The sequence below is a fragment of the Podarcis tiliguerta genome, assembly GCF_965153285.1.
Source record: "Podarcis tiliguerta genome assembly, chromosome: 6".
In the NCBI taxonomy this organism is placed as follows: domain Eukaryota; kingdom Metazoa; phylum Chordata; class Lepidosauria; order Squamata; family Lacertidae; genus Podarcis; species Podarcis tiliguerta.
The window spans coordinates 95,661,558-95,688,528 of NC_139539.1; the positions used below are offsets into that span (position 1 = coordinate 95,661,558).

The following is a 26,971-nucleotide window of genomic DNA, read 5'->3' on the forward strand; positions in this document are numbered from 1 at the left end:
ATCAGTCCATCTGCTGCAGAATCTGCACTCGCTTTTGAAGGGGAGAGACCTTGTCCAACAGGACCCCTACTTTTCAAATTTCCATGCTTGATTGATTTAATACACTTTATTCTGGACTTCATGTGTTTTGTTAAATGCCATATTGCATTATTTATGGTTTTATCTTTCCTTTGTAAGCCACTTAGTGAAAAATGTTGAAAAAGCAGCATATAAATATTTGAAGTAACTGCAGGGAATCCACTGACAGTTCCTTTCTGGATGCCCTTATGGCCCTGACAGTGCATAGTTTTATAACCTGAAGCTGGCAATTTTGCTCTTGACACTTGCTTTGTCAGAAAATGGGCTGCAGAGTTCTATATCTGTTGAAGCTTCTGAACAGTCATCAATGGTAGCTCAGCATATGTGTTATGGACAACAGGCTCTCCATAAAGTTCTGAAAATGCTTTCTTTTCTCTAGATACCTTGTGTGTTTATGTTGCATCTGCTTATATTCCTAGAGAGGTTACATATTTAGATTCTGTGGTAACAATTCTGTTTGGATTGTACTTCATAAGCCCTTTATAGCAGTTCCAAAACATCTGGTTTTGTTTGTGTTTTCAAAAAATAATGGACTAATATCCCTTTCTTGGGGAAAGAATGAGGAGAAGATGAATTGGGACAGGACAAATATTCTAGGCCCTTTATATCACCTCTGCTGCTATGTGCAAAGTCAGCTGGAAACAGAACTAGCCACTGCTGGATATGTCCACAATAAAGATCTGCTAATAAATGGGTACAATTGGAGAAGTATGGCTTCTGCAGTGATTGGTGCCATTCTAATAGTCGTTAGCCCCTGTTAGTCATAGTGGTAAGGTTGCGGGGCAAACATGATTGCACATGCTACAATGAAAAGTGAAGTGGAGAACTATGTGAAATCATTGGTGGTAGTTGTAAGAGGCAAAGCAGGAGTAATGAGAAGGGAATGAAGAAGTAAGCCCCATACTGTAGTGGATTTACTTCTAAGTTAACTTGCATAGGATTGCACTGTATTTTTAAAAAGAAGCCCAACATTCCTTCAGGCCCTGTGGACATTCACAACATAAACTAAACCAGTTTCCTATGAAATCCAAAATATATTTGTTTCCAAGGAATGAGAAGAATCCTTATCTGGCTAATGTGTCTTTAGTTCTGTCAATTATGCATCATAAGGGTTCGGGGGGGGGGCAAAAAAATGTCTTTGAAAACCTTGTTTGCTTCTCATATTCACCTGTTGAGCAGAATTGGAAATTTCAGTTTACCACTACATTCATTATCAATGTGGGGTTGTCTTTGAGCCTGTTTCAAAGTGAAATCCAGTATTAATTCAGAACGTCAAGTAGTATCTACTGTATTTGAAGTCTAGTGAATGAAATTGAAACTGTATTACAGTTGATTTTTTAACATTTTTCAAAGTCTTCATTAATAGCCTTACAGGAGTTCCAAATTGTACCAACTCCCCATTGATGTGAAATTGCTATACCTTGTGAATCAAAGCCATTTTGATCTTACACTCTCTGTTTTCACCTCAAGGTGACTTAACTTTGCACATGTAAATCTGCAAGTGCAGTCGTACCTTGGAAATTGAACGGAATCCATTCCGGAAATCTGTTCAACTCCCAAAACGTTCGGAAACCAAATCAAGACTTATGATTGGCTGCAGGAGCCCCATCAGATATTCGGCTCCCAAAAATAGTTTGTAAACCAAAACGGTCACTTCTGGGTTTGTGGCGTTCAGGAGCCAAAAGGTTCAAGAACTAAGCTGTTTGAAAACCAAGGTACAACTGTATTTGAGTATCAATTATTGACCTCCTAATCTAGGGAAAATCAAGAGCCAGAAATGGGGAACATCGATCTGGGTTGTTTTACAAAATGTCTTCTGTTTCCAACATGTTTTCTGCACAGTATTTTATCTTTTAAAAGTATTTTCCTATAGAGTTGTGGGCGGGGGGGGGGGAGTAAATTGTACAGAAGGAAGAAAAAATAATTTTCTGTTACTTTAACTTTGCACTATTCTCCTCCTCTAAGCCCTAGTTCAACTCTGAAGTAGTGTTTATGAACTTATCAGTCTGTACAGGGTTTGTTCCTACTGAGTTGTTTGGCCTATAAAACAGATCAGATTAGATTAAAACACAAAATAGGACTTCGTTTAAACTGTAAAAGAAATTGAAAAGAAATTTTATGGAACTAGGGGCAGGGGGGAGGGAAGGCAAGGATTCGGAGAATCCCATTTTATGGATTTGATAATGTTTTTGTGTATACTTTTCTTTCTTTCATTGTTGTTTGTTTTTATTTTTGTTACTTTTGTTGAAAATAAAAATAAACTGTAAAAGAAATTATATTTTGGGGAGAAAAACATTAATATATTAAAACATTAATATATTAAAACATTAATATATGCTATTGATGATGTGCTTGGTTTCGAATTCATGGGGTCAAAATTTCAAGTTTGACATAGGTTTCAAACTGTACCAACCTATGTTACCCAGAAGTCACTGTTGCCATAGCCCTGGGGTTGGAAATCTGTTTGTCTTTGGGTATTGTGTTGGAAATGTATCAAGAGCTGGAAGGCTTGATGAATATCGAGATTGGTATTATAATTAGATAAATCTTGGGTAAATACTGTAGATTCCCTGACTATTGTCTGGGCTTAATGGAGTTGGAGTCCAGTGTCTGCAGGGCCACAGGTTCCCTACCTCTGCTTTAGTCTTTGCACAAATTCAGTTTTTAAAAATCATGTAAAGGCATATGAGTTAATTGAATAGTGTTTTTTCCTTACCTTGCTCAGTGACGGTGGTTTTAAACTTTCTCCTCTTAGGGAACTCTTTCTCATTGATTTGTCTTCCAAATAACCTGTGTGGGGTAGAAGATAATTCTGAGACATGCTCTTGGGTTAGTCATTTCATACAGAACATGAGCCTCATTTTTGTCCAGTGCATCTGGAACACTTGCTGTTTGACAAGCTGTCTTTTGGGGAAGTTGGACTTCTATTACTGCTATTAAGTGAGAAGAATCCCTGATAAGCTTCACCTTGGGGTTCACTGAATAGAGTTTGGAAACCAGTGTTTTATCCTTCTGTTTTCTTTCAGATCTCTTTTGGTAATGCCCGGTCGTCACCTTCCCTGAGAGCTGCAACTACTCAGCATTTCTTTCCTCTCCCGCTTTTTTAGACTTCTGGCCCTCTGTGTTTTTGCATTCTTATTCATACTAAGTTCTGTTGTCAAAGAAAGCTGGAGAATAACAGCAATGGTAGTATTTGCTTACTTGTGCCAGTTTTAACATACCTAGCTAAACTTTTTCCTTGATCCAGATAGCCAGGCATGCTACTTTCTAAATCAGGAGTAGCCAACATGATGTTCTTTGTGTGCCATTGGACTACAATTCTCACCACCCCTGTCCATTGGCCATGCTGGCTTAGACTCTTGGGAACTGGAGTTCAACAACATTTGAAGGGCACTCTGCGGAAACACCTCTTGTTCTAAGTTATATGATATACATGGTAACAGTCTGGATTCTTGGACTACATTAACACCTTACAACTACAGTCTGTTTTACAGTCTCCTGCTACAGCTTGGATGCAGTCTGACTTTGGTGGTAACCATTGTTGCAGAGTAATTATCAGAGGGAGTTTCACAAAGTGCACCCTTTTGAGAACTCGAGGATCTATCTACATAGTCCCATCCCAACAAATTACTTTTTTGGCTTTCTTTGCCAGTGCATGCTTTATGGGACTGTTTCAGGGAGATGAGAGAAATGGGGGTGTCTTGTAGCTTCCATAGATTGATTGCTGTAGATCTGACAGAGATGGCTTTCTGCCAGTTTTGTCTCTTCCTGAGTTCAAGACCAGTAGTCAAAGAGTCCTGAAGCTTTAGAAAAGGTACGCTGTGAATTGAAGGCCTCATAGCATGTTGGCTATCCCCAGGCATTTGGTATAGGAAGGTAGTTCTAATTAATAGGGGACTGCTGCAGATTGTGGAAGTTCTGTGGCGGAGTCCTGCTGCTATCCCAGTGGTCTTCAAAAGGTGGTTGTGCAGTATTTTCCTTGATAAGATTTTACCGCAGAATATGAATTTTTAAAATATCAAAAAGCACACTATTCTTTGAGAAAGGGTATTGTGGTTGTAGATTAGGTACATACATTTTTTTTTGTCTTTTATTACATCTTACCAACTTGATTGATCATTGGCTTACTTTAGGTTGGAAGCATAAATTAGATAAAGGTGGAAAGTACGGCATTGATCGAATGACTATAGTACCAGAATCATATACAGTGGTGCCTCGCAAGACGAAAAGAATCCGTTCCGCGAGTCTCTTCGTCTTGCGGTTTTTTCGTCTTGCGAAGCAAGCCCATTAGCAGATTAGCGCTATTAGCGCTATTAGCAGTTTAAGTGGTACCTATTTATCTATTTGCACTGGTAGGCTTTCGAACTGCTAAGTTGGCAGGAGCTGGGACAGAGCAATGGGAAATCACCCCATCGCATGGATTCAAACCACTTACCTTCTGATCGGCAAGCCCAAGAGACTCAGTGGTTTACACCACAGCAAAGTCAGTGGGATTGGTTTGCCTGCAAACTTTATATTGGTCTGTCAGGGCTGGCTCCGGGTCCCAGCTCACCAAGGACCAACGCTAGCCGGTAGTAACATATCAAAGTCTTTATTAAAGAATAGTTTCCATTTCAAAGCCTCAGCGTCCCAGCTCTACATCTGGACTCTAGACCGGCGAAGCTCCGTCTGAGTCTTCCCCCCCTGCGCACCAGTTTAAGACTCTAATCTTACTCCACCTCTTCCTTCTCTCTCTCTTCCTCTGGGTCCTACTACCCCCTGGGGTCTCCTCCCTCCTGGACTCTTCTGAGGCAGACGTTGACCCCTCTGACTCCTCCCCCTCTCTTCGGCGGGCTTTAGGACCTGGCTCCCTACCCGGGCTGCCCACCTTGCCGCCCTCCTGTACATTTGAACTTGGCGCGCGCGCGCGTTTAACTTTCCTGATGACCGTTTCCTCGCTCCCTGACGAGGGTGTGGTCCCTCCTGCCTCACGTTCTCCCGCTGCCCGCGCGCCCCCTGATCCCGATGCCTGGGACTCCTCCCCCCTACTGCGCTCTGGGGGGGACGCTGGTCCGGATTTCCAGCTGCTACTCTCTGAGTCCCCTCTGGCCCCTTCTTCTCGAGGTGCCCCCCCGGGCACTCCCCTTGCCCTGACTATGGGGGCCCCTTTCTGTGAATCTTCCGAGTCACTGGAGAGACTCAGAGACCTCGGACTGCTGTCCCCGCTGACATTTCCTTCAGACTCCTCCCCCTCGCTCTCCACTTCCTCCCTCTCCTGTGACTCTGCTCCTGAACCCCTGACATGGTCCTAAATGTATTTCTGTAGTCTTCAAACATTTGAACCAATGTAACCATAAAAGATAAACAGATCTGTCTTATAGATAGGTAGCTTTTTGAAGATATGCTTTCTGCAGTAAAACTTGTATCAGCTTTTCTGAAGATACTGTTTCCTCACATTTCTTTAGCTTTCTTCATGTTTCTTCAAATATATAGTGGTACCTTGGTTGTCGAACGGCTTAATTGTTGAACAAATTGACTCCCAAACGCCGCAAACCCGGAAGTGAGTGTTCTGGTTTGTGAACATTTTTTGGGAGCCAAACATCCAACGTGGCTTATGCAGCTTCTGATTGAGTGCAGGAAGCTCTTGCAGCCAATCGGAAGCCACACCTTGGTTTTCGAACTGTTCCGAGAGTCGAACAGACTTCCGGAATGAATTAAGTTCAGCAACCAAGGTACCACTGTATTTCTTTCATCTTTGAAGAAATTTTCTCATTGTAGCTTTTGTTCTCTCATGCAGGATGTTCTTTCTTGCTTGTGAAGGCAACTCATTGGCAAGACCTCACTGTGTGGGTAGGGGAGAACATAAGAGTGCAATCACATTCTCTTCCTCTCTCCTCCAGCATTTCTAGTATTTGGAATCTGAGGCATAACAGCCATTGGTACAACACACATATAAAATCACTTACAAGCTATCTTTTTAGGCGTAGCTTACTCAAGACAGCGTACTCAGCATAAAAACACAACATAACCAATTTACAATAGCAGCACTATTAACAATATCTTAAAACACAGGCCAAATAATTTGCTTTTTCACATTATCATGTGTAAATGTTCTTAGCATGTGCACCAATCCATTGATGAATGTGTGTGCTTGTTTATCTAATTAATAAATATATATTGTGCACCTTTAATGACAGTTTCTAGAGCTGTTTTACAAGCATAATATGAAATGGTGAGAAAACGGCCAAGTCCAACAATATTGTGTGTGTTAGCATGTCAGCCTAGGCAGGTGTGGTACTGTGGTGGTAGTGCTCAGAGCAAATAGGCTGGTGCATACGGTCAGGTTATTTAAATGTGATGTTCTACATGTTCTTGAGCTGTACTCATTGTTTGTTTCAGACCTTTACTTTGGTCATACTTTGTAAAATGGCTGATCTTAGTGGGGACCATTCACAAAGCAGGGTTGCTTCCACTGGGAGCCATCTTTTATTTCAAACTAGCAGAATGCCCAGCATTGTAGCGTGAAGGGCAAACCTATTTACTACAAGGACCCCTAGTTGCCGGCAAACTCATTGCAACACTGGAAGCTGTTATAAACTAGATCAGGCTGCTTGTCTCTCTATCTCAGGATTGCCTACTCTGACTGGCAGTGGTTTTCCAGAGTCATATGTAGACATTTTTCCATCACCATCTGCCTAGTCTCTTTTTTTAAAAAAAACCCAAACAAACCCAAAAACAAGCTGTCTCAGAAATTGAGGCTGGGACCTTCTGCATCCAGAGTGTCCCACATTCTGGACAGGTGTTGATGCATTGCTTGCAAAGTTAAACCTTCCTACCCATTTGGCATGCCAGTTTAGTTTATTTGTGCATTATGAAGAAACATAGAACCTTTTCAAAGCATGGATCATTGAGGACTTACTCCCTTTGACCCCTAAGGAGCTGTTGGTTTTCTTGAACTAGATGAGTGACTGTAGGGAACCCTTTTTAGTCTTGCACCTACTATTCTAAATGATCATCTCACACAGATTCTCCATTGGACAATTGTGAGACCTTGTCAGTTAAAGTAATTTTAATGTGGGAGAAACTGCTAAAGGGAAGAGCAGGAATTGAAAGGTGCATACGTTGGGGGTGAAAGTACCAGCTGCCAGGAAGCAGGCCCTGAGACGGGAGCCTTGACAGCAGGTGTTAGAGCGTCAAGGTTAGGACTATTTTTAGGGAAAAGTATACAAACATAGCATGGCATGGCAGTCTGTTTGTTTTGAAACCGCCTTTGCAAAAGCTATATGTAAAATATAGATTGCAGTTGATGAAGCAAAGCAATATTTAGACCTTACCACAATAACTCAAATGTATCTGAAATCTTTGTTTTTATACATTGGTTAAAACATAACTGCACTTTTTATCTACAACAAAATGTTTTCTCTAAACACAGGACAAAGAGAAGATGGGATGAGGATGAGAGCCAGTGTGGTGTAGTGGTTAAGAGCAGTAGTCTCGTAATCTGGGGAACCGGGTTTGCGTCTCCGCTCCTCCACCTGCAGCTGCTGGGTGACCTTGGGCCAGTCACACTTCTCTGAAGTCTCTCAGCCCCACTCACCTCACAGAGCGTTTTTGGTGGGGGAGGAAGGGAAAGGAGATTGTTAGCCGCTTTGAGACTCCTTCGGGTCGTGATAAAGCGGGGTATCAAATCCAAACGCTTCTCTTCTTCTTCTATAGTTCAAATGACAAAAACTCTAGAACATATTTTATCTGATATATTTTCTGAGAGTCTTAGAAAATGCAGGTTTTTCAACATCCTGAGTTGCAGCATTAGTGTTTTAGAAGGGAGGGTCACATTGTAAGTTCATTAGGTTTTTTTCTAAGGTACTACAGTATAGCTGAATAATTCTGAAGAGTGATGATGGTTTATAAATCAGTTGAATAAAACTGAAGCTACTGATATTTGGTTTCCTCTGGCTCTAGAATTTAGTGTACTTAATTCAGATAGAAACTGCAAACTGCATGGTGTGGCAAAAGTGGATGGTTAGTAGTTTTCTTCCTTGTAATACTAGAATCTGTCCAAGATTCAGGACGGACAATAAGCAGGTAGTTAACACAGTACTTGGTAAGATAAGACTAGACCAGTTCTGTTATATTTAGTAGAACCAGATAATTAACTACTTGACAGTGCATCATTTCTTGATAGAAATGAGACTGTAGATCACCTTCATTTGAAGTCTGCCTGATAATTTCTCTTAAGGCTTTAAATTTACCCATAAAAAGTGTTGTGAAATATTGTCTCAAAATATGGTTAAATAGTAGTGTCAATAACTAAAAGTTATGCATAGTTCTCTACTAGTTTGAAACTCCTTTCCACTAGTTGGACTTCTGCATCAAATCATGTTTGCATGTTACACAACCGCTTGTTGCTGTACGACATTGAAACCAGGAGTCAGCAAACTCTTTCAGCAGGGGGCTGTTCCACTGTCCCTCAGACCTTGTGGGGGGCCGGACTATATGTTGCCATGATTATGACCCGCATTTTTGGCAAAAACCCACGTTGACAGTTATTATTTCTCTCGTGAGTGGGGGGCTAAGGTAAGCGTACCATTTCTGTCAGCCCTTGAGAGTGTGTGCGCATGGGTGGGTGAAGGGAAAAACCATTGGCCAAGCTAAGTCAGGCCAGTGCCGCTCAAGCAAAAACGTTCTTTTCCCTGTGTGAGGGAGGACAAGGCGGTTGCAGCTATTTACCTTTCCATGGCTTGCACTGTGTAGCTAACAAGCGGCCTCCCCAGCAGAACTGCTTCGGAGCGCAGCTGCCCAGGTGCTCCCCACTTCCTCTGGCAGGGAGCACCGCTGCCACAGACACCAGCGGGCGTCGCTCCCGAGGCGCCTCCGAGCCCCTGCTGTCGCAAGTGCCCTTCCTGAGGTCAGTTGCCGGCAGCTCCATGGTGGAAATCCGAACTGTGGCTCTTTTTCCCTCTTCCCCACCCCTCCCCCAGAATAAAATATTGCTGCATGCACAACGGACGGAGAAGGGGCTTGTCTCAAGCAGCCGCCCGCCTCACTTTTGACCCCCAAGCCTGGCTGAGTCGCAGAAACCATCACGTGTGTGCGCTATGCCGGCTGCCTGGATTCCCGGACCGTCCGCGGCCGGATCTAGAAGGCAATTGGGCCTGATCCGGCCCGTGGACCTTAGTTTGCCGACCCCTGAATTAGACTATCGGGTACGCTTAGCATTCCTTTCAAAATTGGCAAAGCAGACATGGGGAGCAGCTGAAAGGGGAAGGGGTGTTGGGATTTGGTGATCTAGTTTCCTAGATCTGGTGAAGTTTAAGGAGGTGGTACTTGCAGTTGTCAAGATCTGTGCAAGAAAAAGTTGTCATCACTCCATAGCTCATTTGTTGTTACAGTAAATGAAGGGGATGGGAATCGGAACTTTTGATTTTGATAAAGCAAAACTCCTCCCATAGGGAAGGGAAGGGAAGGGAAGGGAAAGGGGATTGGTGAATAGTGTTCTGGCTTATTCATGTTGTGGTTTAGCATGATGGGCAAACTTCATGTATGTGAATAAAGATGGGAAGCATAATAGGCTCAATCAATCCATAGGATCTATTTATTAATTTATTTAACAAAATTTATATACCGTTTGATTATAGAGAAACAGCAACCTCTAAGCTGTTTGCAAAAATACTAAACATTAAATTTCCCATTAAAAACAGTTAGAAGCAGGTATTTAAAAGCATCAACAAGATTATTAAAATGAACAAAAGAGATTAAACGCATTTAACTTCTACATGTCTGGATAGGCTTGCCTAAACAAAAATGTTTTAAGCAGGTGCTGAACAGATTACAGCAAAGGTGCCTGCTTGATGTCAATATGAGGGGAGTTCCGAAATGTAATATTATGTAGTACTTTTGAACAGTGGCATAGCAAGGTCAGATGGTACCTGGTGCGGAAAATTTCTCCCCCCCCCCCCCCCCGCATTGAAATTCTTAAAAGAAGGAAAAATAAGATACTCACATTGGAAAGTGTAATTTTCGGGTTTATTTACTTAACATTGTGAGCATAAGCACTTAAAACCGTTTTTTCCTAACTTTGTTCTCTGCAAATTTTGAAATCACATTATCAATTTCTTTTGCTACTTTGTTTTCAATTGACAAGATGGCTAAGCCAGACAGCTTTGCCGATCTCAACCTGATGCCCTTTCTGATTCTGCTTCCAGTCTTTCTCTTCCTGCCTCCGCTCCCTGAAAACGTTTGCTATGCATCTAGGCCTGTGATATAGCGAAGGCCAAAGAAAGAGAGAAAGGGTGGCCTTCCTGTTAGGCAGGGAGACGAGGCTGCTTCAGGTGCTAGAGTAGGGGGGCAGAAGAGCAAAACCCAGCTGGGAAAAGAGGAATCTGCTTCAGTCTTGCTCTGTCGTAAGGAGCTTCCCAGGACCTTCTGAGCAGAGGCACATCAGATAGGGAAGCTAGGAGCTAAATGGCACCTTAAACCTAGGTTATGGGCGCAACAACAGAATGTCTAGGCGTACTTTTTTATAACAAGAATACAAAGCTGAAAATGAATGAACTGCAGCTAAAATCTTATGTTTGTTTTTCACATGCTCTAGTCCTTCCCCTGCCCACTCCACTAATATTCTGAAAAGCGTCTCTTCTCCATTCTTCAGAGAGTGGCTGGAAGTGGGGAGGCAGAAAAAGGTCCGCCTTTCCTTCCACTCTGCAGTTTTAATCTGAAATCTTAGGCGCAGTACTGCGCCCAGAGCTCAGAAACTGCTTGCGCTAATGAAATTCCCTGTTGCAAAATGCGCCTAGAACAATGGGAGTTTCGAACGCTGGCCCCAGACTGGGGACTGCTTCTTGGATTATACTGGTCTGTTGATTTTCTGAAAGGTGTTCTTAAAACATCAGCACCAGATAGAATCTCTGGAGGAAACTGAAATCATTGGGAGATGAGGAAGAAGCAGAGGGGACCAGGGAGGCTGGTGGGGCTCAAGACCAGAGAGGAGGGGGAGCAGGAGCCGGAGGCCAGGGGGGCCGGGAGGGTCTTGGCCAGAGCCATCACAGGTTGCCTGGGGAAAGTGTGGCAGGCTCTGAGCAGCCTCAGTTTTCCCCACCTGTGAAACTGGACCAGCTGGGCAACTGGCTGTCGTGTTCACCCCCGCTGGGAACAAAAAGGCAGCACCAAAGGGAGGACAGTATTTTTTAAAAAATGAATTTGTCATTGTTTGTCTTATTTATATTTATATGATGCTGTGTTTTATGTTAGAGATTGCAATAATGCTGTTTGTGATTATTGTGAAACACTTTGAGCTCAACATTTGTTTTTGGACAAGCGAAATACAAATATTAAATCAAATCAAACCCTGCCTTTCTTCCTAAGTTGCCTTTTACTTTGTATTTCTTTATTCAACTTTTTTTTTAAGGTGCAGAGGGTGACAGTGGACTACAGCAGCCCGGCCATGTAGTCTGCTTTCTACACTGCACAGTGGGCAGCCTGAGGGAGTAACATAAAACAATGCTGTTGTGTAGACCACTTGTATTATTATGCTCTATTGCGGCTTGGAGGAGGATCGTGGCTGAGAAGGGTTTGCAACAGCCACTCTCATTTTGCCCCAAGGCAGCTTGGTGCATGTGGCTGAGAGGTGGGGTGGCGGTAGGGGGCTCACATCAACCCTGCAGGGCAGGCCACACTTTCTCCCCACAGGAGAGCTCTTTTCACAGCTCTGTAACTGGAATTCCATGCAGGGAAGGCATGCCTCTGAGCATATACAGACCACAATCCCAGGCCCCAACACCCCATAGGGGTTGGGGGGGGGAGTGAGTGAGAAAGTTGCCTCTGCTGCCTTCGTCCGCCCATCCTTTCTGCCTCGCTTACCTTTGCTGGTATGCCTCCCCCACTCCCCGCCCAGACCCTAAGGAGGCCCACCCTGCAGGGCTGCTGGGAGTAATCTTCTGTCTCTCAAAGGGTGATGGGGGCTCCTCTCACCATGAACCCCAAGAAGAAAAAGGGCAGAACGCCTTCTTTGATGCTTGCATGGTGTGTGACTTCTTTTTAAAAGCCCCTTTTCACATGACACTGTGCCAGGATTGGGGCCTCTCGCCCCACTTCTCTCTTTTCTGGGGACAGGACTCCTTGCTGCCAGGCAGGCGGAAGGGGAGAATTGCAAAGAAACTGAAACAAATGCTGAGAGGCTTGTGCTAGAAAGAAATGAAGGAGAAAGACGCCGGGGGGGGGGGGAGCAGCGGGTGAGAGAGAAGCTTCGTTTTGAAATGCACCATTTGTTTAAGGGGCATTTTTAAAAAGAAAGAAAGAAAGTTGTTTAAACACTAAGAAATGGGATGATAAGCTCTAGGGTTTGTGCCTCTATATGGATTCCAAGATATCCGATTGTTGGAGTTCAGAGGAATCCCTCATCTGGATCTTGTGTAGAAATGAATTTTCTTCACCGGAAGAACGAGTTTCAAAGTTTTACTGCAGAACCGTCTTAAATACTAGTTACAATAAGATAAATGTTATGAAATACCAAAGTAACACAATGTAAACAGTTAGAGCTGAATCCACCATGGGGGTAATGGACCCCTCAAGGCTTCTCCCCAACCCACCATTTCCACTTCTGGAAAACCAGGGAATCTGCTGAATGCATTCCTGGTTCAAGGTGACACGTGCACAGCCGGGCTCCCTGAGAAGGAGAGGAGGAGGAGGCAGAGGCTGGGCTCCAGGGTCGGGATCCTGGAGGTTTGGGCTCGGGCTGAACCTCTCCCCACCCTCAGCCTCCACCCCCACCCTGCCCACTTCTCCTTTCCCGCCAGCAGCGGGGGCAGAAGGAGCGTGGCAATGTTGTTTGCCCAAAGCCGCTGCTTTCTTTCAGGGAGCGGGTGCGTTCAGCCGTCACCCCCCTCAGGATGGCACCCGGCCCACCCCCCTTTCTCCGCCACTGCTTTTATTTTTTCTATATTTTTGGCAGTTTACATATGCTTATTCCAATGCAAAGTCTCTCAACAGAACTGAAATGAGTTCAATATCTTGGTTCTGCATTATGGTAATACTTTTTGAGGGATGGCATGGGGAGTGGGGTGGTAAGAGTCTTGCTGAACATATTGTTTCAGAATTACAAATCTTGTGTTCAGGCATTTAATAGGGCATTTAATAGGATAGAAGTAAATGTAAAAGTCACTAAACCTGACCTAGAGGAAATATTATAGTGTGGGCTTCCTTTTCTTTTTTTTGAGAAAGAGAATCACTACTTTTCCATTGTTTGGTATCTCAGTAAAATGGTTAAATGCATCCTCTTCTAATGATAATTTTGGATATGTGATACTGAGCATCTAATTACTCCCACTTAATGTATTATAGGAAATGCTTTTTTGACACCCTTGAGTCTTCCAGATTGAAATTCAGATCGGTTGTACTGTGCCCATAAAAATGGGGCACCTAAGATGTGAATGTGCTGGATTTTTACTTTCATCAGCCCTTTCTGGTTCTGACAATTATTATTTTGTATTTCATTTGCAGGCAGGCAGAAGTCCTGAAGGCTGACATGACGGGTAATGAGCTTTGCTTTTCATTTCAAATCAGCCAGAAACTTGGGTGGTCTGCTTTCCACAATTGCTAGTACAGTGGTACCTCTGGATGCGAATGGGACCCGTTCCAGAGCCCTGTTTGCATCCTGAAGTGAACACAACCCGCGTCTGCGTGGGTCACAATTCACCGCTTCTGCGCATGCGTGTGATGTCATTTTGAGTGTCTGCGCGAGCAGCGAAACCCGGAAGTAACGCATTCCATTACTTCTGGGTCGCCGCAGAACGCAACCCGAAAACGCTCAACCCGCAGCTACTTCAACCCTAGGTATGACTGTAAAATACATGAACTACAATCAGTAAACTGTGTTTTTCCTTTTAATGTGTGCCCTCTACTTCTGACAATGCTTCTGACAACTTTGATATCTGCCCCCTTTTCTGCACCCAGAACACAAGAGATGCACTAGCATAACTCGCAAAATGGTGTTCAAGAAATTCAGAGCTAGGATAATGTGCCATCATTATTTCAGAGTAAGCAAATTAATACACTGGCAAATTAATACATTTTCCACATTTCCTTCACCCTGAGAAGTTTCAGACCAAATCTTGCATTGCAGGGTGTTTTCAGCTGCAGCCTTTGCTGATGTAGAAAGGAAAGTGTTGTATCTCGGTGAATCCTCTTTTGAGGAAATGGAAAAGAAAATGCAGTTGTTGTGCTATCATAATAAAACCTTGATCTTCTTCCTCCTCAGATTCAAAGCTGGGTCCAGCTGAGGCCTGGACATCCAGACAGGCTTTGCAGGACTTATACCAGAAAATGCTGGTAACAGATTTGGAGTATGCATTGGACAAAAAAGTGGAACAAGATCTGTAAGTATCTTAAACTTGGGCATGTCCTGTTTGCCAAAGAGATCCCTAAAATTTTGGGCAGAATTAATATTCAGAAGATATTCTTTTATCTTTGAGTGTGTCAGCTTAAAAAGTTTAACTGGTCTTAACAGAACTTTCAAGGTATCACTTGGGAAATTATTTTGAAAAGGTGAAGTTTGACTGGAAATGTGGTTTGATATAAACCATAAATAATTCAGTGATTATTTTATTTCATTTTTTATATTGCATGTGGCTGGTAGTAACATGGGACAAATGTGTAATATAGTATTGAACTAAAAGTATGTATTGTTCACATGTGAAGCTGTTTTATTAAATAGGAGGCAGGGTTGTAAAGAGTGAGGCCTGCAGAGTGTCCCACATTGGACACTAAACTTCTCTTTCTTCCTATAGGTGGAATCATGCCTTTAAGAATCAGATCACAACTCTACAGGGTCAAGCAAAAAACCGATCAAATCCAAATCGGAGTGAAGTTCAGGCTAACCTCTCTCTGTTCTTAGAGGCAGCTAGTGGCTTCTACACACAGGTGAGTTGAGGGATTGCAGTATGAGCATGGGGCATGGAAATGGCATAACTTCCATGGCACCAAATAGGTTTTGTATGTTTCTTGCCCCCGCAAGATGTGGTAAAGACTACCAACCTAAACACCTTTAAAAGGGGAATAGACAAATTCACCAAGCTGTCAGTTGGTGCTTAGTCATGATGGTTGTATGTGACCCCACAGTTTCAGAGGCATCCATCTTAAAATTCAGTTGCTGTGGAACAGCAGTGGGAGAGGGGCTGCTTGAGTCTTCCCATAGGCACCTGGCTAGCTACTGCAAAACAGGATGCTGGCCTTTGGTCCAATCCAGAAGCACTTGCCTTTCGTTCATACATGCATGTATTCTATTTTGCTTTTGCAATATCTCTCTTTTATAGAAACATTAGGTGCCCTATGGACATAACTGATACTGAGTTAGACCATTGGTCTGCCTTGTTTGACATTGTCTCCTCATAACTGCTTGCAGCTCTTCAAGGTCTGCCTCGGCCCTGCAGTCAGAGAGTCATTTCACTGGAAATGCCATGAATTGAATCAGACCTTCTGCATTCAAAGCATGTGTTTAGCCACTGACGTAAGGCCTTTCCCATAATATTAGCTGAGGAGAAGTGAAATGAGTTTAGAATGATACAACATGACCTCTGTGTCCTTTAGATTTTCATGAACTTCTAAATCTTATATAGAAGTGAAGGAAGTGAAGGTGGGGTTAAGGATAACACTCAAAGTTGACCAATTCCTTCAGGCTTTTCTATCTGGTTGCTAGTTTTGCTATAACTATTAAAATTGATTTGTTTCTAATTTTAGCTACTGCAGGAGCTGTGCACAGTGTTCAATGTAGATTTGCCCTGTCGTGTGAAGTCCTCCCAACTGGGAATTATCAGCAATAAACAGACGCACACCAGCGCCATTGTGAAGCCACAATCTAGCTCCTGCTCATATATATGCCAGCACTGCCTTGTCCACCTTGGAGACATTGGTGAGTACCATGAACACGGACAGTAGAATCTGCAGGAGGAAGGTATACATAAGCTGTGCAGTGACAGTGAAAAATAGAGTTTATGTCAAGTATTAATAGCAATATGTAATAGGAGCACCTGCCAGGTTGGAGCAAACCAGGGCTCCTAGTCCAGTACTATGGAGAATAATTGTCCACAAAACCTATTTATTTTAGAAACGGTGGGGTGTAGCACATTGACTAGTAGTGCAGAATGTTCTGTTTCAGCAATTCTTCTTGATTTTTCAGCTCGCTACAGAAATCAGACCAGCCAGGCTGAGTCCTACTACAGGCATGCAGCTCAGCTTGTCCCATCCAATGGTGAGTTTGCCAATTCTTGATCAGTTGTTTGCAGCATAATCCCACTGGTTCTGTGAAGCTTAGTTTCCATCTTCATACTCTACTTCAACACTGAACTCCATGGAAGAAGGATGTCCATATACCACATTAATTCTATGGGATTGGCAATAGATAATAGAGCTAAAATGTTCATACCTCATATCAACTGGATATTTATTTCATTATCATTCTTTCAATTTTTCTCTGTGTTTAATCCAGAGGGATCTCCATAGTGGCTTCCATTAAATAGTTTAATTGTATTTTATTATCTATTAAAACCACCTACATATTTCCTCCCTCTTCAGGAAAGCTCTGCCATTCCATTGCTTCCAAACATGTCCAGTCCCCTGCTCAGACTCTTCCTTTCTGTTCCTCCACCCCCTAAGTGAACCCTTTCTTGAATCAGGAAAAAACTTGCATTGCAGCTGGAGATGTGTCCCATGGCACAACCTGCTAACTACATGTCCCTTTGCTTCAGTAAGTTATAACACGAATGTTAGCAAGCCAGTTTTTGAAGCAATCCTCATTGCTACATTAGGACCGACCTGCTTATTATTGACCATGGTCAAAAACTGTTACTCCAACAATAGCTGCTGCCTAGAATATGGTAAAATAATTGGGTTGTGCTTACAGAGTGAGTCCTTTACTTTATCAGAAACTTTTCTTCCCTTTTTAAAAAAAACTTTAGGTCAGCCTTACAATCAGCTGGCTATTTTAGCATCCTCCAAAGGAGATCACCTGACCACAATTTTCTACTACTGCAGAAGCATTGCTGTGAAGTTCCCTTTCCCAGCTGCCTCTACTAACCTACAAAAAGCACTTTCTAAAGCACTGGAAAGGTAAGGCTAATATTTTCTAGGTAGTGAGATATCATTTATAAGCTTCAGGCTATTGCTACAATATAAATCTTTTCTCCAAGATGCTGCAATACTTATATATGTGTCTTTTATAAGTAGTTCTCAAAGAACATCAAGTTACAAGTAAGTAATTTCTTTTCCTCTGTGCCTTCTACAGGTTAATAGTAGCAACAAAACATTTATTCTGCCCCTGTGTTTGTAAATTTGATATGACAGTGCCATTGAATTTTCACACAATTTAGTTACACACAGGGCAAGATTTTGATGTGTCAGTATACTTACGTTTTTGCAAAATGGGCTACAGGTATTTGCCTGAACACACAGTGGTTAAAAATAGAGTTGCAGGAGTGCATACAAGCTCTGCCGCCAGTGCCCCCACCCCAGACTCCTCTCAGAGTTCTTTATCATGTGACTGAAACCACCTTGGTTGTGCTGGCCAGTGATCTCCCATGGGCCAGGGACAGAGATGAAAGTTGTTCCCTGGTTCTGGATTTCTCAACAGCTTTTGATACCAACATAGACCTCCTAAAAAACCTCAACAACTTTGTCTCCCTAAAAAACACACACTCAACCTCTTCTATTTCTTCCTTCCTCCTTTCTTAACTGTCCCTGGCACCCCCATTTCCATACCTCTTCCTGTTCCCTTCTGTGCAGCCTCCTTCATGCATGCACACATATGCATACTGGCATATGTCACTGTATCCTTAAGATTAATAGAATATTAGCTTGTTCATTTAGAAAAGGTTAAGTGCAGCTGATGTTGGCATTCATCTGTCTTGAGGGACAATGGAGTGCACTTCCAGGGGTGAAGTCAAACTGCTGGAGAATCACAGCATCTTTTGTAGCTGCGGAGACCAGTAACCTGCGGAGACCAGAGCCAGTGTGGTGTAGCAGTTAAGAGCGACAGACTCGCAATCTGGGGAACCGGGTTCGTGTCTCCGCTCCTCCACCTGCAGCTGCTGGGTGACCTTGGGCCAGTCACACATCTTTGAAGTCTCTCAGCCCCACTCACCTCACAGAGTGTTTGTTGTCGGGGAGGGAGGGAAAGGAGAATGTTAGCCGCTTTAAGACGCCTTCGGGTAGTGATAAAGCGGGATATCAAATCCAAACTCTTCTTCTTCCTCTTCTTGTAACTGCTTGCTCCCACATTGTTTTTGGTGTGTTAGCAGCACCAAAGTGACCTCTTTGGGTCACAAGCTCTATCTTCTAAATTACTTCATTGAATCTGGAACTTCATGTATGAAGACAACACATGATACCAGGAGTGAAAAATGTGTGGGAAGGTACTATGGAATATTTGGGTGGATGGGTATATCCTCACAGCTCCTTCATTCCCCTCCCATATTCTCAGGGTCTTGCTTTATCCAAACCTCTGCTGCCATTTTAAAACCTGCCTTATCTTTTGCTTCCCCTCCACTACCCTGACTTCATGCAAATCCAAATCCTCCAAAGGGGATGGCACAATGACAGCTTTATATTTTTATGTCTATAGGAAGATTGGTAAATGCACAAACTTGTCTATATGAATATATTTCCACCTACTTACTTGCATTTCCAAGTGGTGTACATAAATACAATCCACAGAAAATGGAACAAACAACAACAATTTTATTATTTATACCCTGCCCATCTGGCTGGGTTTCCCCAGCCACACTGGGCGGCTTACAGTAAACCAAATGCTACCTTATAATGCCTGCTGGAGTGGTTAATTCCCAACAGTGAAGTGTTTTCTGCTGGATGGAGGCAACTTTTATTATTACTGCTTCTGGATTGTTGTCTGGAGAACACAACATGCCCTCAGGTTACACAGAGTGGCTGTCTGTGGTCTACACAAATGACTGAATTCTTTTAATTTGAGAGTTTCTAAATGTTAATACTGCTTTTTATCTTCAGTGCAGTTGTCTTGGGAAAAACTATCAATCACAGCTACAGCCTCTCCTGTTTCAAAGAAGCCAACTTTCTTAAAAGAGTGTGCTAGTCAGCAGTATGCATTTGTTTTTGTGCCAAGGTTAGCTTTACAAAGACTAAAATACGTGTGTTTTTTATCTCCTTAATTGCAGTCGTGATGAGGTGAAGACTCAATGGGGAGTGTCTGATTTCATTAAGGCATTTATAAAATTCCATGGCCATGTGTATCTGAGTAAGAACCTGGAGAAATTGAACCCTCTCCGTGAGAAATTAGAGGAGCAGTTCAAGGTTGGTTTCACAAGATGTGCCCTGCTTTTCATGCTGAATCATAGAACTATACAGTTGGCAGGAACCACGAGGGTCATCAAGCCCAGCCCCCTGCAATGCAGGAATCTTTTGCCCAAGGTGGGGCTGGAACCCACAACCCAGAGCTTAAGAGTCTCATGCTCCACCAACTGAGCTATCCAGCAGCTCGTGTGGGGACTGGTACTTTGTTCCCTTGCTCTGAAGGAACACAGATGCTCCTTTTATTTATCGCCCACCCCATGCTTCTTAAAAATCTGGTAAGAATGCATTGATCCATGTTCTTTTGTGACTGAAATAAGATTAATAAGGGCTTGAACCATAAGCCTTGTGGAGTGTCCCACTTATGGAGTGTCTATCAGTAGTAAGAAATCATAAGTGAAAGACTAATTCTTGTATTTTTTCCCTCCCATTGGCTGATTGAACTGAAATTGTACTCCTCCTCCTGATTTTGGGTCTGGCCTACTGGTTCTTTCTTCTTAGCTTTTTATTAGTGTTAAAAGTGCTTAGGGTTCTGTTTTGTTGTGGTAGTGCACGTTGCCTTGAATACAGGTTTCTTGTAGAAAGAATATTATTAAACTTCAATAACAATAATTATAAATATTAAGCACACAAGCCCAAGGGAAAAAATGCTTTTGTATTCAAAATTGAAGTGCATGCAGGAGTACTAGGTCACACATTGAGACTTTGTGCTAAGGTTTATGATTGTTGTCCCTATGCAGCTTGGAAGGCGAGTGAAGTGCAGATCGAATAGGATAACAAAATGCCATTTCCACATGTTGAATTCATGGTCTAAGTGCATTAATGCAGCAGCAGTGCTTTGTCCAGCCTGGGCTAGATACTAGGAAAGGCACTGCAATTCTACCATACCTGCACACAGGAGAACAGTCTGCATAAGTTTGACAATTACAGCAGTGATTATTCCAGCTGGAATTTGAAGCCTTAGCCAGAAAGTGCACCGTGGCAATTAGTCTGGCTTGATATGGCATGCATGCACCTCTGTTCTCCAGACCCCAGGCAAAGCTGTTAAATATGGAGCAAAGAGTTGAGCTAGATGAGCCTGACATTTCTGCATGTCCAGACCAGGGACAGAACATCTTTGGCCCTTAGGTGTTGTTGGACTCCTATCAGCCAGCATAGCGAGTAGTCATGAATGATGGGAGTAGTACCTATAGTCCAGGAGTAGCCAATGTGGTCCTGGAGTGGTAAAGGTTCCCTCATCCCTAGTATCATTTGTCAGCAGGAGAAAGTGGAAAGTGTGAAACATCAGAAACTAGCAACATGCCCATTGTTGCAACTGTTAAAGGTGTGAGTGGAAGGGAGAGTCATACATTGCAAGGAATTAGGGAGCCAGGGAATAAAATAATTCCCTGCACTGCTCAGATATATATTGCATCCACCTGTGTTGATTCCTGTCTGAAGACCACCCAGAGGTAGGCAGCAGGTTTCGCCCTTTTTGCACAATGCTCCTCCCATAAAAGCATGTGGCAGCCATGCACTTCTGTGAGAAAAAGCAAAGAGGTGCCTCAAAAGACACCCTTAGGGCAAGGCTACACCCATAGTCAGTGTCCTTACTCACCAGCAGTCAAGCCTGTTCCTATATGCATTGTCCCATTCTGAGGTGTATGTTCTTCCTTTTTTGTTACAGAGGCTGCTGTTCCAAAAAACCTTTAATTCTCAGCAGTTAGTCCACATTACCGTCATCAACCTGTTTCAGTTGCATCACTTACGAGACTTTAGCAATGAGACTGAGCAGCACAGTTACAATCAGGATGAACAGCTCTGCTGGACACAGTTGCTGGCTCTATTCAGTAAGTACTAAAGCTGACAGATCTTGGAGCAAAACCTATCCTGTTGTGCTGCAAGGCTGTAAGGATGATTGTTACATAGTCAAGTCTGCTGGAAACTAGATATGAGATTAATTAGTTCACTTGTTGACTACTAGTCTCTTGAGCCACACGAGGAGGAGGAGGAGGAGATGCTGCGCTTGCAAGATAACTGTCCAGCCAGGTGATTCAAATAGTTACTGTTTTATGGGACAGGATGGGAAATAGTAAATTAGAAGCATCCTGTTGCTCCTAGTGATGTTAACTGTTTCTGAGCTGCTTCTGTGGTGGCTGGAATAGCATCAACAACTCTTAATACCTCCCCACCTCCTTAGCCTGTTAGGAAGAGAAGCAGGGTGATCACACAACCTGAAGTCTGCCCATCCCTGCCCTAGCTTAGTGGGGATCCTGAATGCAGCAGTATCGGAACACCCATCAGCTGTCCATAGCTCTCTTACTATCAGAGAACGCTTTAAATGTATTCATGTCCAAATCAATGTGTTATAGTCTAACTGTGTACCCATGAAATCAGCTTGTAGACTCAAGTTCTTCCCAGGTGCCACATATACTGGGTTGCACACGTATAACTCTACGACACAGCGGCAATAGCTGCTGTCCAGATTTTGATAAATTAAAGTTTGGTTTGTAACATTATTATTATTATTAGTTATTTGTACAGTGGTACCTCGGGTTACATACACTTCAGGTTACAGACTCCGCTAACCCAGAAATAGTACCTCGGGTTAAGAACTTTACTTCAGGATGAGAACAGAAATCGTGCTCCAGCGGTGCGGGAGCAGCAGTAGGCCCCATTAGCTAAGGTGGTGCTTCAGATTAAGAACAGTTTCAGGTTAAGAACGGACCTCCGGAACGAATTAAGTACTTAACCCGAGGTACCACTGTATACCGTACTTCATCTGTACATCTCAGGGATTCACAGCATACAAATATAAGATGCAAGATAAAAACAAAAAATACATAATAAAAACAATAACCCCTCCCCCTTTAACCTGTATGGTGTACTTGGTAAAAAGTAAATTGAAACCACATTGTACAGTGGTACCTCGGGTTAAGAACTTAATTCGTTCTGGAGGTCCGTTCTTAACCTGAGGTACCACTTTAGCTAATCGGGCCTCCCGCTGCCACCACACAATTTCTGTTCCCATCATGAAGCAAAGTTCATACCCTGAGGTACTATTTCTGGGTTAGTGGAGTCTGTAATCTGAAGTGTCTGTAACCCGAGGTACCACTGTATAGTATTAACTAGTGAGTGAAAGGACTGTAACCCACTAAATTCTATATGTCTGAAACATTTCTGCAGTCATCTTTGCCTTCTGTTGATGAGGACCTAATTTTTTGCTATCTGCTGCTTGCATATTGTCTTTTTAAAGTGTTTTTCACAGGGAAACCTAATCCAACTCTGCCCCTTGAGAACTGGGGTTGGATAAAGTAGCAAAGTGAGGTAGCATACCCAACTGTATAATGCTTGCTGATCATCATAAGAGCATATATCTTTTCTTGCAGTGTCTTTTCTTGGAATCCTGTGCAAGTGTCCTCTCCAGAATGATTACCAGGAAGAGTCTTGGGGTTCTTATCCCCTTCCTGCACTTAAAGTCTCCATGGACTGGCTGAAACTTAGACCCAGCGTATTTCAGGAAGCTGTGGTTGATGAAAGACAATAGTGAGTCTTGTGTTTTCATGGGTGTCCCCCCCCCCCCCCCCGTTTGTCATTTGGATGAAATGGTGTACCAGTGAAGAATTTGTGATAGAAGTTGGACATTTGAATAGGTGCTAGTATAGCAAACTGACATGAGTTTTGAACTGGAAGTCCCTGGTACATATCTTGTCTCCGCTATGAACATTCTCCGGTGGTCCTAGGCAAGCCACCACATTTTACTTGCAACCCTGTATCTGCAAAACATTTCAGGGTGGTGGTAAGGATTACTGAGCCAATGAATACACAGGTTTATAGTAGAAACATATTTCCTTTGTAGGGTCAAACCACAGAGCCTAGGACTTGCCGATCAGAAGGTCGGCGGTTCCAATCCCTGCAATGGGGTGAGCTCCCGTTGCTCGGTCCCTGCTCCTGCCAACCTAGCAGTTCAAAAGCACGTCAAAGTGCAAGTAGATAAATAGGTACCACTCCTGCGGGAAGGTAAAAGGCGTTTCCGTGCGCTGCTCTGGTTCGCCAGAAGCGGCTTAGTCATGCTGGCCACATGACCCGGAATCTGTACGCCGGCTCCCTTGGCCAATAAAGCGAGATGAGCGCCGCAACCCCAGAGTCGGTCACGACTGGACCTAATGGTCAGGGGTCCCTTTACCTTTACCTTACTTCCTCTGTAACTGCTTCCCAGTGCTAACTGGGCCTATAACAGAAGTTGTCAGTAAGGGTGGGGATCACTGCAACCTTCAGTTCTATGTGAGCTAACCGCTCCCTGAATCTTACCTGCTTTTCAGAAGCATCCCCACCCATGGTCTCCAGCGTCATACCCATTTGCTAGCAATGTGTTTTGGACCCAGCAGCACAGATAAGTTTATCCTGTTCCAGCAGGATAAATAACCCAGTCAGTTCCAGAAGCAGGATACATTCTTCCACTTGCTTCCAAGGTTCTTCAATACTCACTGTTTTTCTATACCTCTCCTAAAATATGCTATTTATTCTAGGCAGCCACTACAGTGATTACTTGCCTGAGTGATACTGTGAGTTTGACCTAGGCTGGGAAAGTAGTTTTCTAAAGTGTTTTCCTGAGTCAGAATTTCCAGCCACCAATGTGGCACTTGCTCTCCCTGAATGGAGATGGTGACTATCATATGTGTGCAGTAGTAGTTGTTTGACTTATATGCCACCTTCGTTCCATGATGGCATTCAGTTTGGTTTAAATAGTGTTTCCCAGCAATCTCCCATCCTGGTGCTAAGCAGACCTGCTTAGCTTCAACAGGTTGGGACATTGTTATGCCTTCATTTTAAATGTTTACGGCTTATTCTCTGACAAGTATGTAAAGCCTACATCACGTTAGACCTACCCAGAGTGTGTGTTTGTTTGGTTTCCACACCTGTGTTGAATATTTTCACATTAAATGTAACCTTGGGCTGAGGCCTATTCACATAAGGTCCTGTATTCTTAGGCTTAAAGCATGCAGTTGTTAGGATGTTGTTGGCATCTGTCTGTCTCGAGAGAGAGAATGGAGTGCGCCTCTGGGGGTGAAGTCAAACTGCTGTGTTTACAGCACTGAAGTGACCTCCCCAGGGAGCAAGCCTGACCCGTGTGTGTGGAGGTCCTGGGCTGCCCAGACAACAAGATCCCCCTCTCAGCCTCACCAGAAACGGAAACATCCAACTGTCTTAGAGACTCCACTCTGGATAGCCTGAAGATACCTCACAAGGCAGGATAGTTTTAGGATCAGTGTGTTCCATCTCCTAGAGGGGCTACCTTCCCAGGTTGATGAGCCCCAACTGCCCCTTGTTAGGGTCCATAAATATGGAAAACAACTGCCCTTGTACGTAGCTCCAATGGCAATGTTATACGCTTATCTGTGAGTGCATGCCCAATAATTAAGGTGGGCAGTTCTGATGCTTCCCCACTGTAATCGACTCTAAATGTCTAGAGGCACATCCACAGTGCCTTGTGCCAGTGTGGGAGACTTCCTGTACTTGATATATGTGCTATAATAATCATCCCCTGGTCCAGAAGTTGTTGGCAATTGTGTAGTCTTTTTGAGGATATTCTGGCTGGCTGTACTCATTCAAGAAGATGCTTATTAAATAGATACGGCTGGGGGTGGGGGCAGCGGGGCAGCAATTTGCTAAAGACTGGGTGATAGCACCTTAATCAACACTGCTTATTCCACTATGTGGTTCTGAAACCTGACCTGAAGAGCATGCATCACTGTAGGTGACATCTTGTGGTGCACCACACTTTACGTTCTATATAAAGCACAAATTACATACTTTGTTTACACTCTGGATGTTTCCTAATAAGCTGGCTTCCTCAATTACAGCAATTACGTTTGATTTGTTTTACTCTGAGTGTGTGTGTTTCAGCACTGGTGGTAGTACTTAGTATGTACAGATGGAAGTTTAAAGGGAAATGTTGATGGCTAGATTATAATGTGTTGCAGAAGTGTATGTAGCCTTACTCAGTAGGGGAAGTTCACTGTGACTCTTGAAGGTTGTGAGAAAAGCAGGTAAAGTAGATACAAAAGTATAAAAGGAGAGGATAGAAAATAAAACCAGGGTTTCTGCGCCTGGTTGCAAGCTCATTGTCATGCTACTTCTGCTTCAGAAGTGTTAGTGGAAGCTGTAGTGCTCGTCTCTCCACTGCTTCCCAAGACTATCCATGCTAATGCTAACAGCTGAACCTACAGTTACTCCTAAAGTAAAGTAACCCTCCCCTCCCCTCCCCCCTTTTTTGTAAATGTGCATAATTTTGAATCCTCTAGCCTGCCGTATTGCAAAATTTAGCATAGAATTGGATTTGTGCAGAAACATAATCCTGAAGCTATAGCATTTTAGACTGTATGACGGGGAGATAAGAGAGGCATGGCCCTTGCTTTCCACATTCTGACTGGCTGTTAATGCTCATTTAAACACTAAAGGTAAAGGGACCCCTGACCATTAGGTCCAGTCGTGACCGACTCTGGGGTTGCGGCACTCATCTCGCTTTATTGGCCGAGGGAGCCAGCGTCCAGCTTCCGGCTCATATGGCCAGCATGACTAAGCCGCTTCTGGCGAACCAGAGCAGCGCATGGAAACACCGTTTACCTTCCCGCCAGAGCAGTACCTATTTATCTACTTGCACTGCATGCTTTTGAACTGCTAGGTTGGCAGAAGCTGGGACCGTGCAACGGGAGCTCACCCCATCGCGGGGATTTGAACCGCTGACCTTCTGATCGGCAAGTCCTAGGCTCTGTGGTTTAACCCACAGTGCCACCCGCGTCCCATTTAAACACTACTTACAGGCAATTTCTGACAAACTTTTGATTATTTTCTTTTCAAGTGCCCTCTGAACTGTTGTAGAATTTCAGTCGTCCTCTGGAGGATATTTGGTGAAATGGCCTCCCCAATTTTGCCATGTGCAAAATTTGGGTGCCACTGTGCATCCAGTTGTAATCTTTTAATGTCATTGAAGGAAGCAATGGGATTGGCGCCTCCTCCTTCCAGCCCTCTGCTCCTAGCCCATCGCTTCCTTCATCCACCAGTACAAACAGTAGAGTTTCATACATTAATTAACCTGAAATCTCTGAGTTTTCTGAGAACAACTGTTTTAGAATTTCCCATGTGTGCACACAAGTATTGGATGCCCTACCCCACTGCCATTTCCACTAGTGCCCACATACAGTGTGGAGAATTCTGGAAGGCCTTATCATTCAGCTTCACTCTTCATCCCGCTCTGAGGGTGCAGTATGCTTTGTAAACATGAGGTTCGGGACATGCTTTGCAAAGTTAAAGATAAAATAACAAGATTAAAAGATACAACCACAAACATCGCCATTCCAAATCAGCATTATAAAGCAATGATCAAGCTAAAACAATCAAGAATTTTAAAAGCTTGATATCAAAATGCCATAAACATAGGTGCCAGAGCTACATAGTTAAAATATTTAGGTGTATACCTTAAAATGTAGAATGTGAATGCAGTGCATGTTTGTAGATACATGCATCATACAGTTGTCAGGGAGCAATGGCAAGCAGAGGTATGTGTCTGCATAATTTGTGACATGACTAACTATGCATTACCAGTCATATTCTTAAATGAAAC

At 43.4% G+C, this 26,971-nt stretch overlaps 1 protein-coding gene across 2 annotated transcripts in view; it reads left to right on the plus strand.

Moving 5' to 3' along the window:
- SMG7 (SMG7 nonsense mediated mRNA decay factor) overlaps window positions 1-26,971 on the plus strand; it is a 59,138-nt gene that overhangs the window by 3,708 nt on the left and 28,459 nt on the right. For both annotated transcript variants that reach the window (XM_083446478.1, XM_083446479.1), the window contains exons 2-10: window positions 13,555-13,586; window positions 14,312-14,429; window positions 14,841-14,973; window positions 15,790-15,961; window positions 16,229-16,300; window positions 17,007-17,157; window positions 19,236-19,371; window positions 21,035-21,197; window positions 22,737-22,893. In XM_083446478.1, coding sequence (XP_083302604.1) covers window positions 13,555-13,586; window positions 14,312-14,429; window positions 14,841-14,973; window positions 15,790-15,961; window positions 16,229-16,300; window positions 17,007-17,157; window positions 19,236-19,371; window positions 21,035-21,197; window positions 22,737-22,893 — 1,134 coding nt within the window. The remainder of the gene's footprint in view (window positions 1-13,554; window positions 13,587-14,311; window positions 14,430-14,840; window positions 14,974-15,789; window positions 15,962-16,228; window positions 16,301-17,006; window positions 17,158-19,235; window positions 19,372-21,034; window positions 21,198-22,736; window positions 22,894-26,971) is intronic.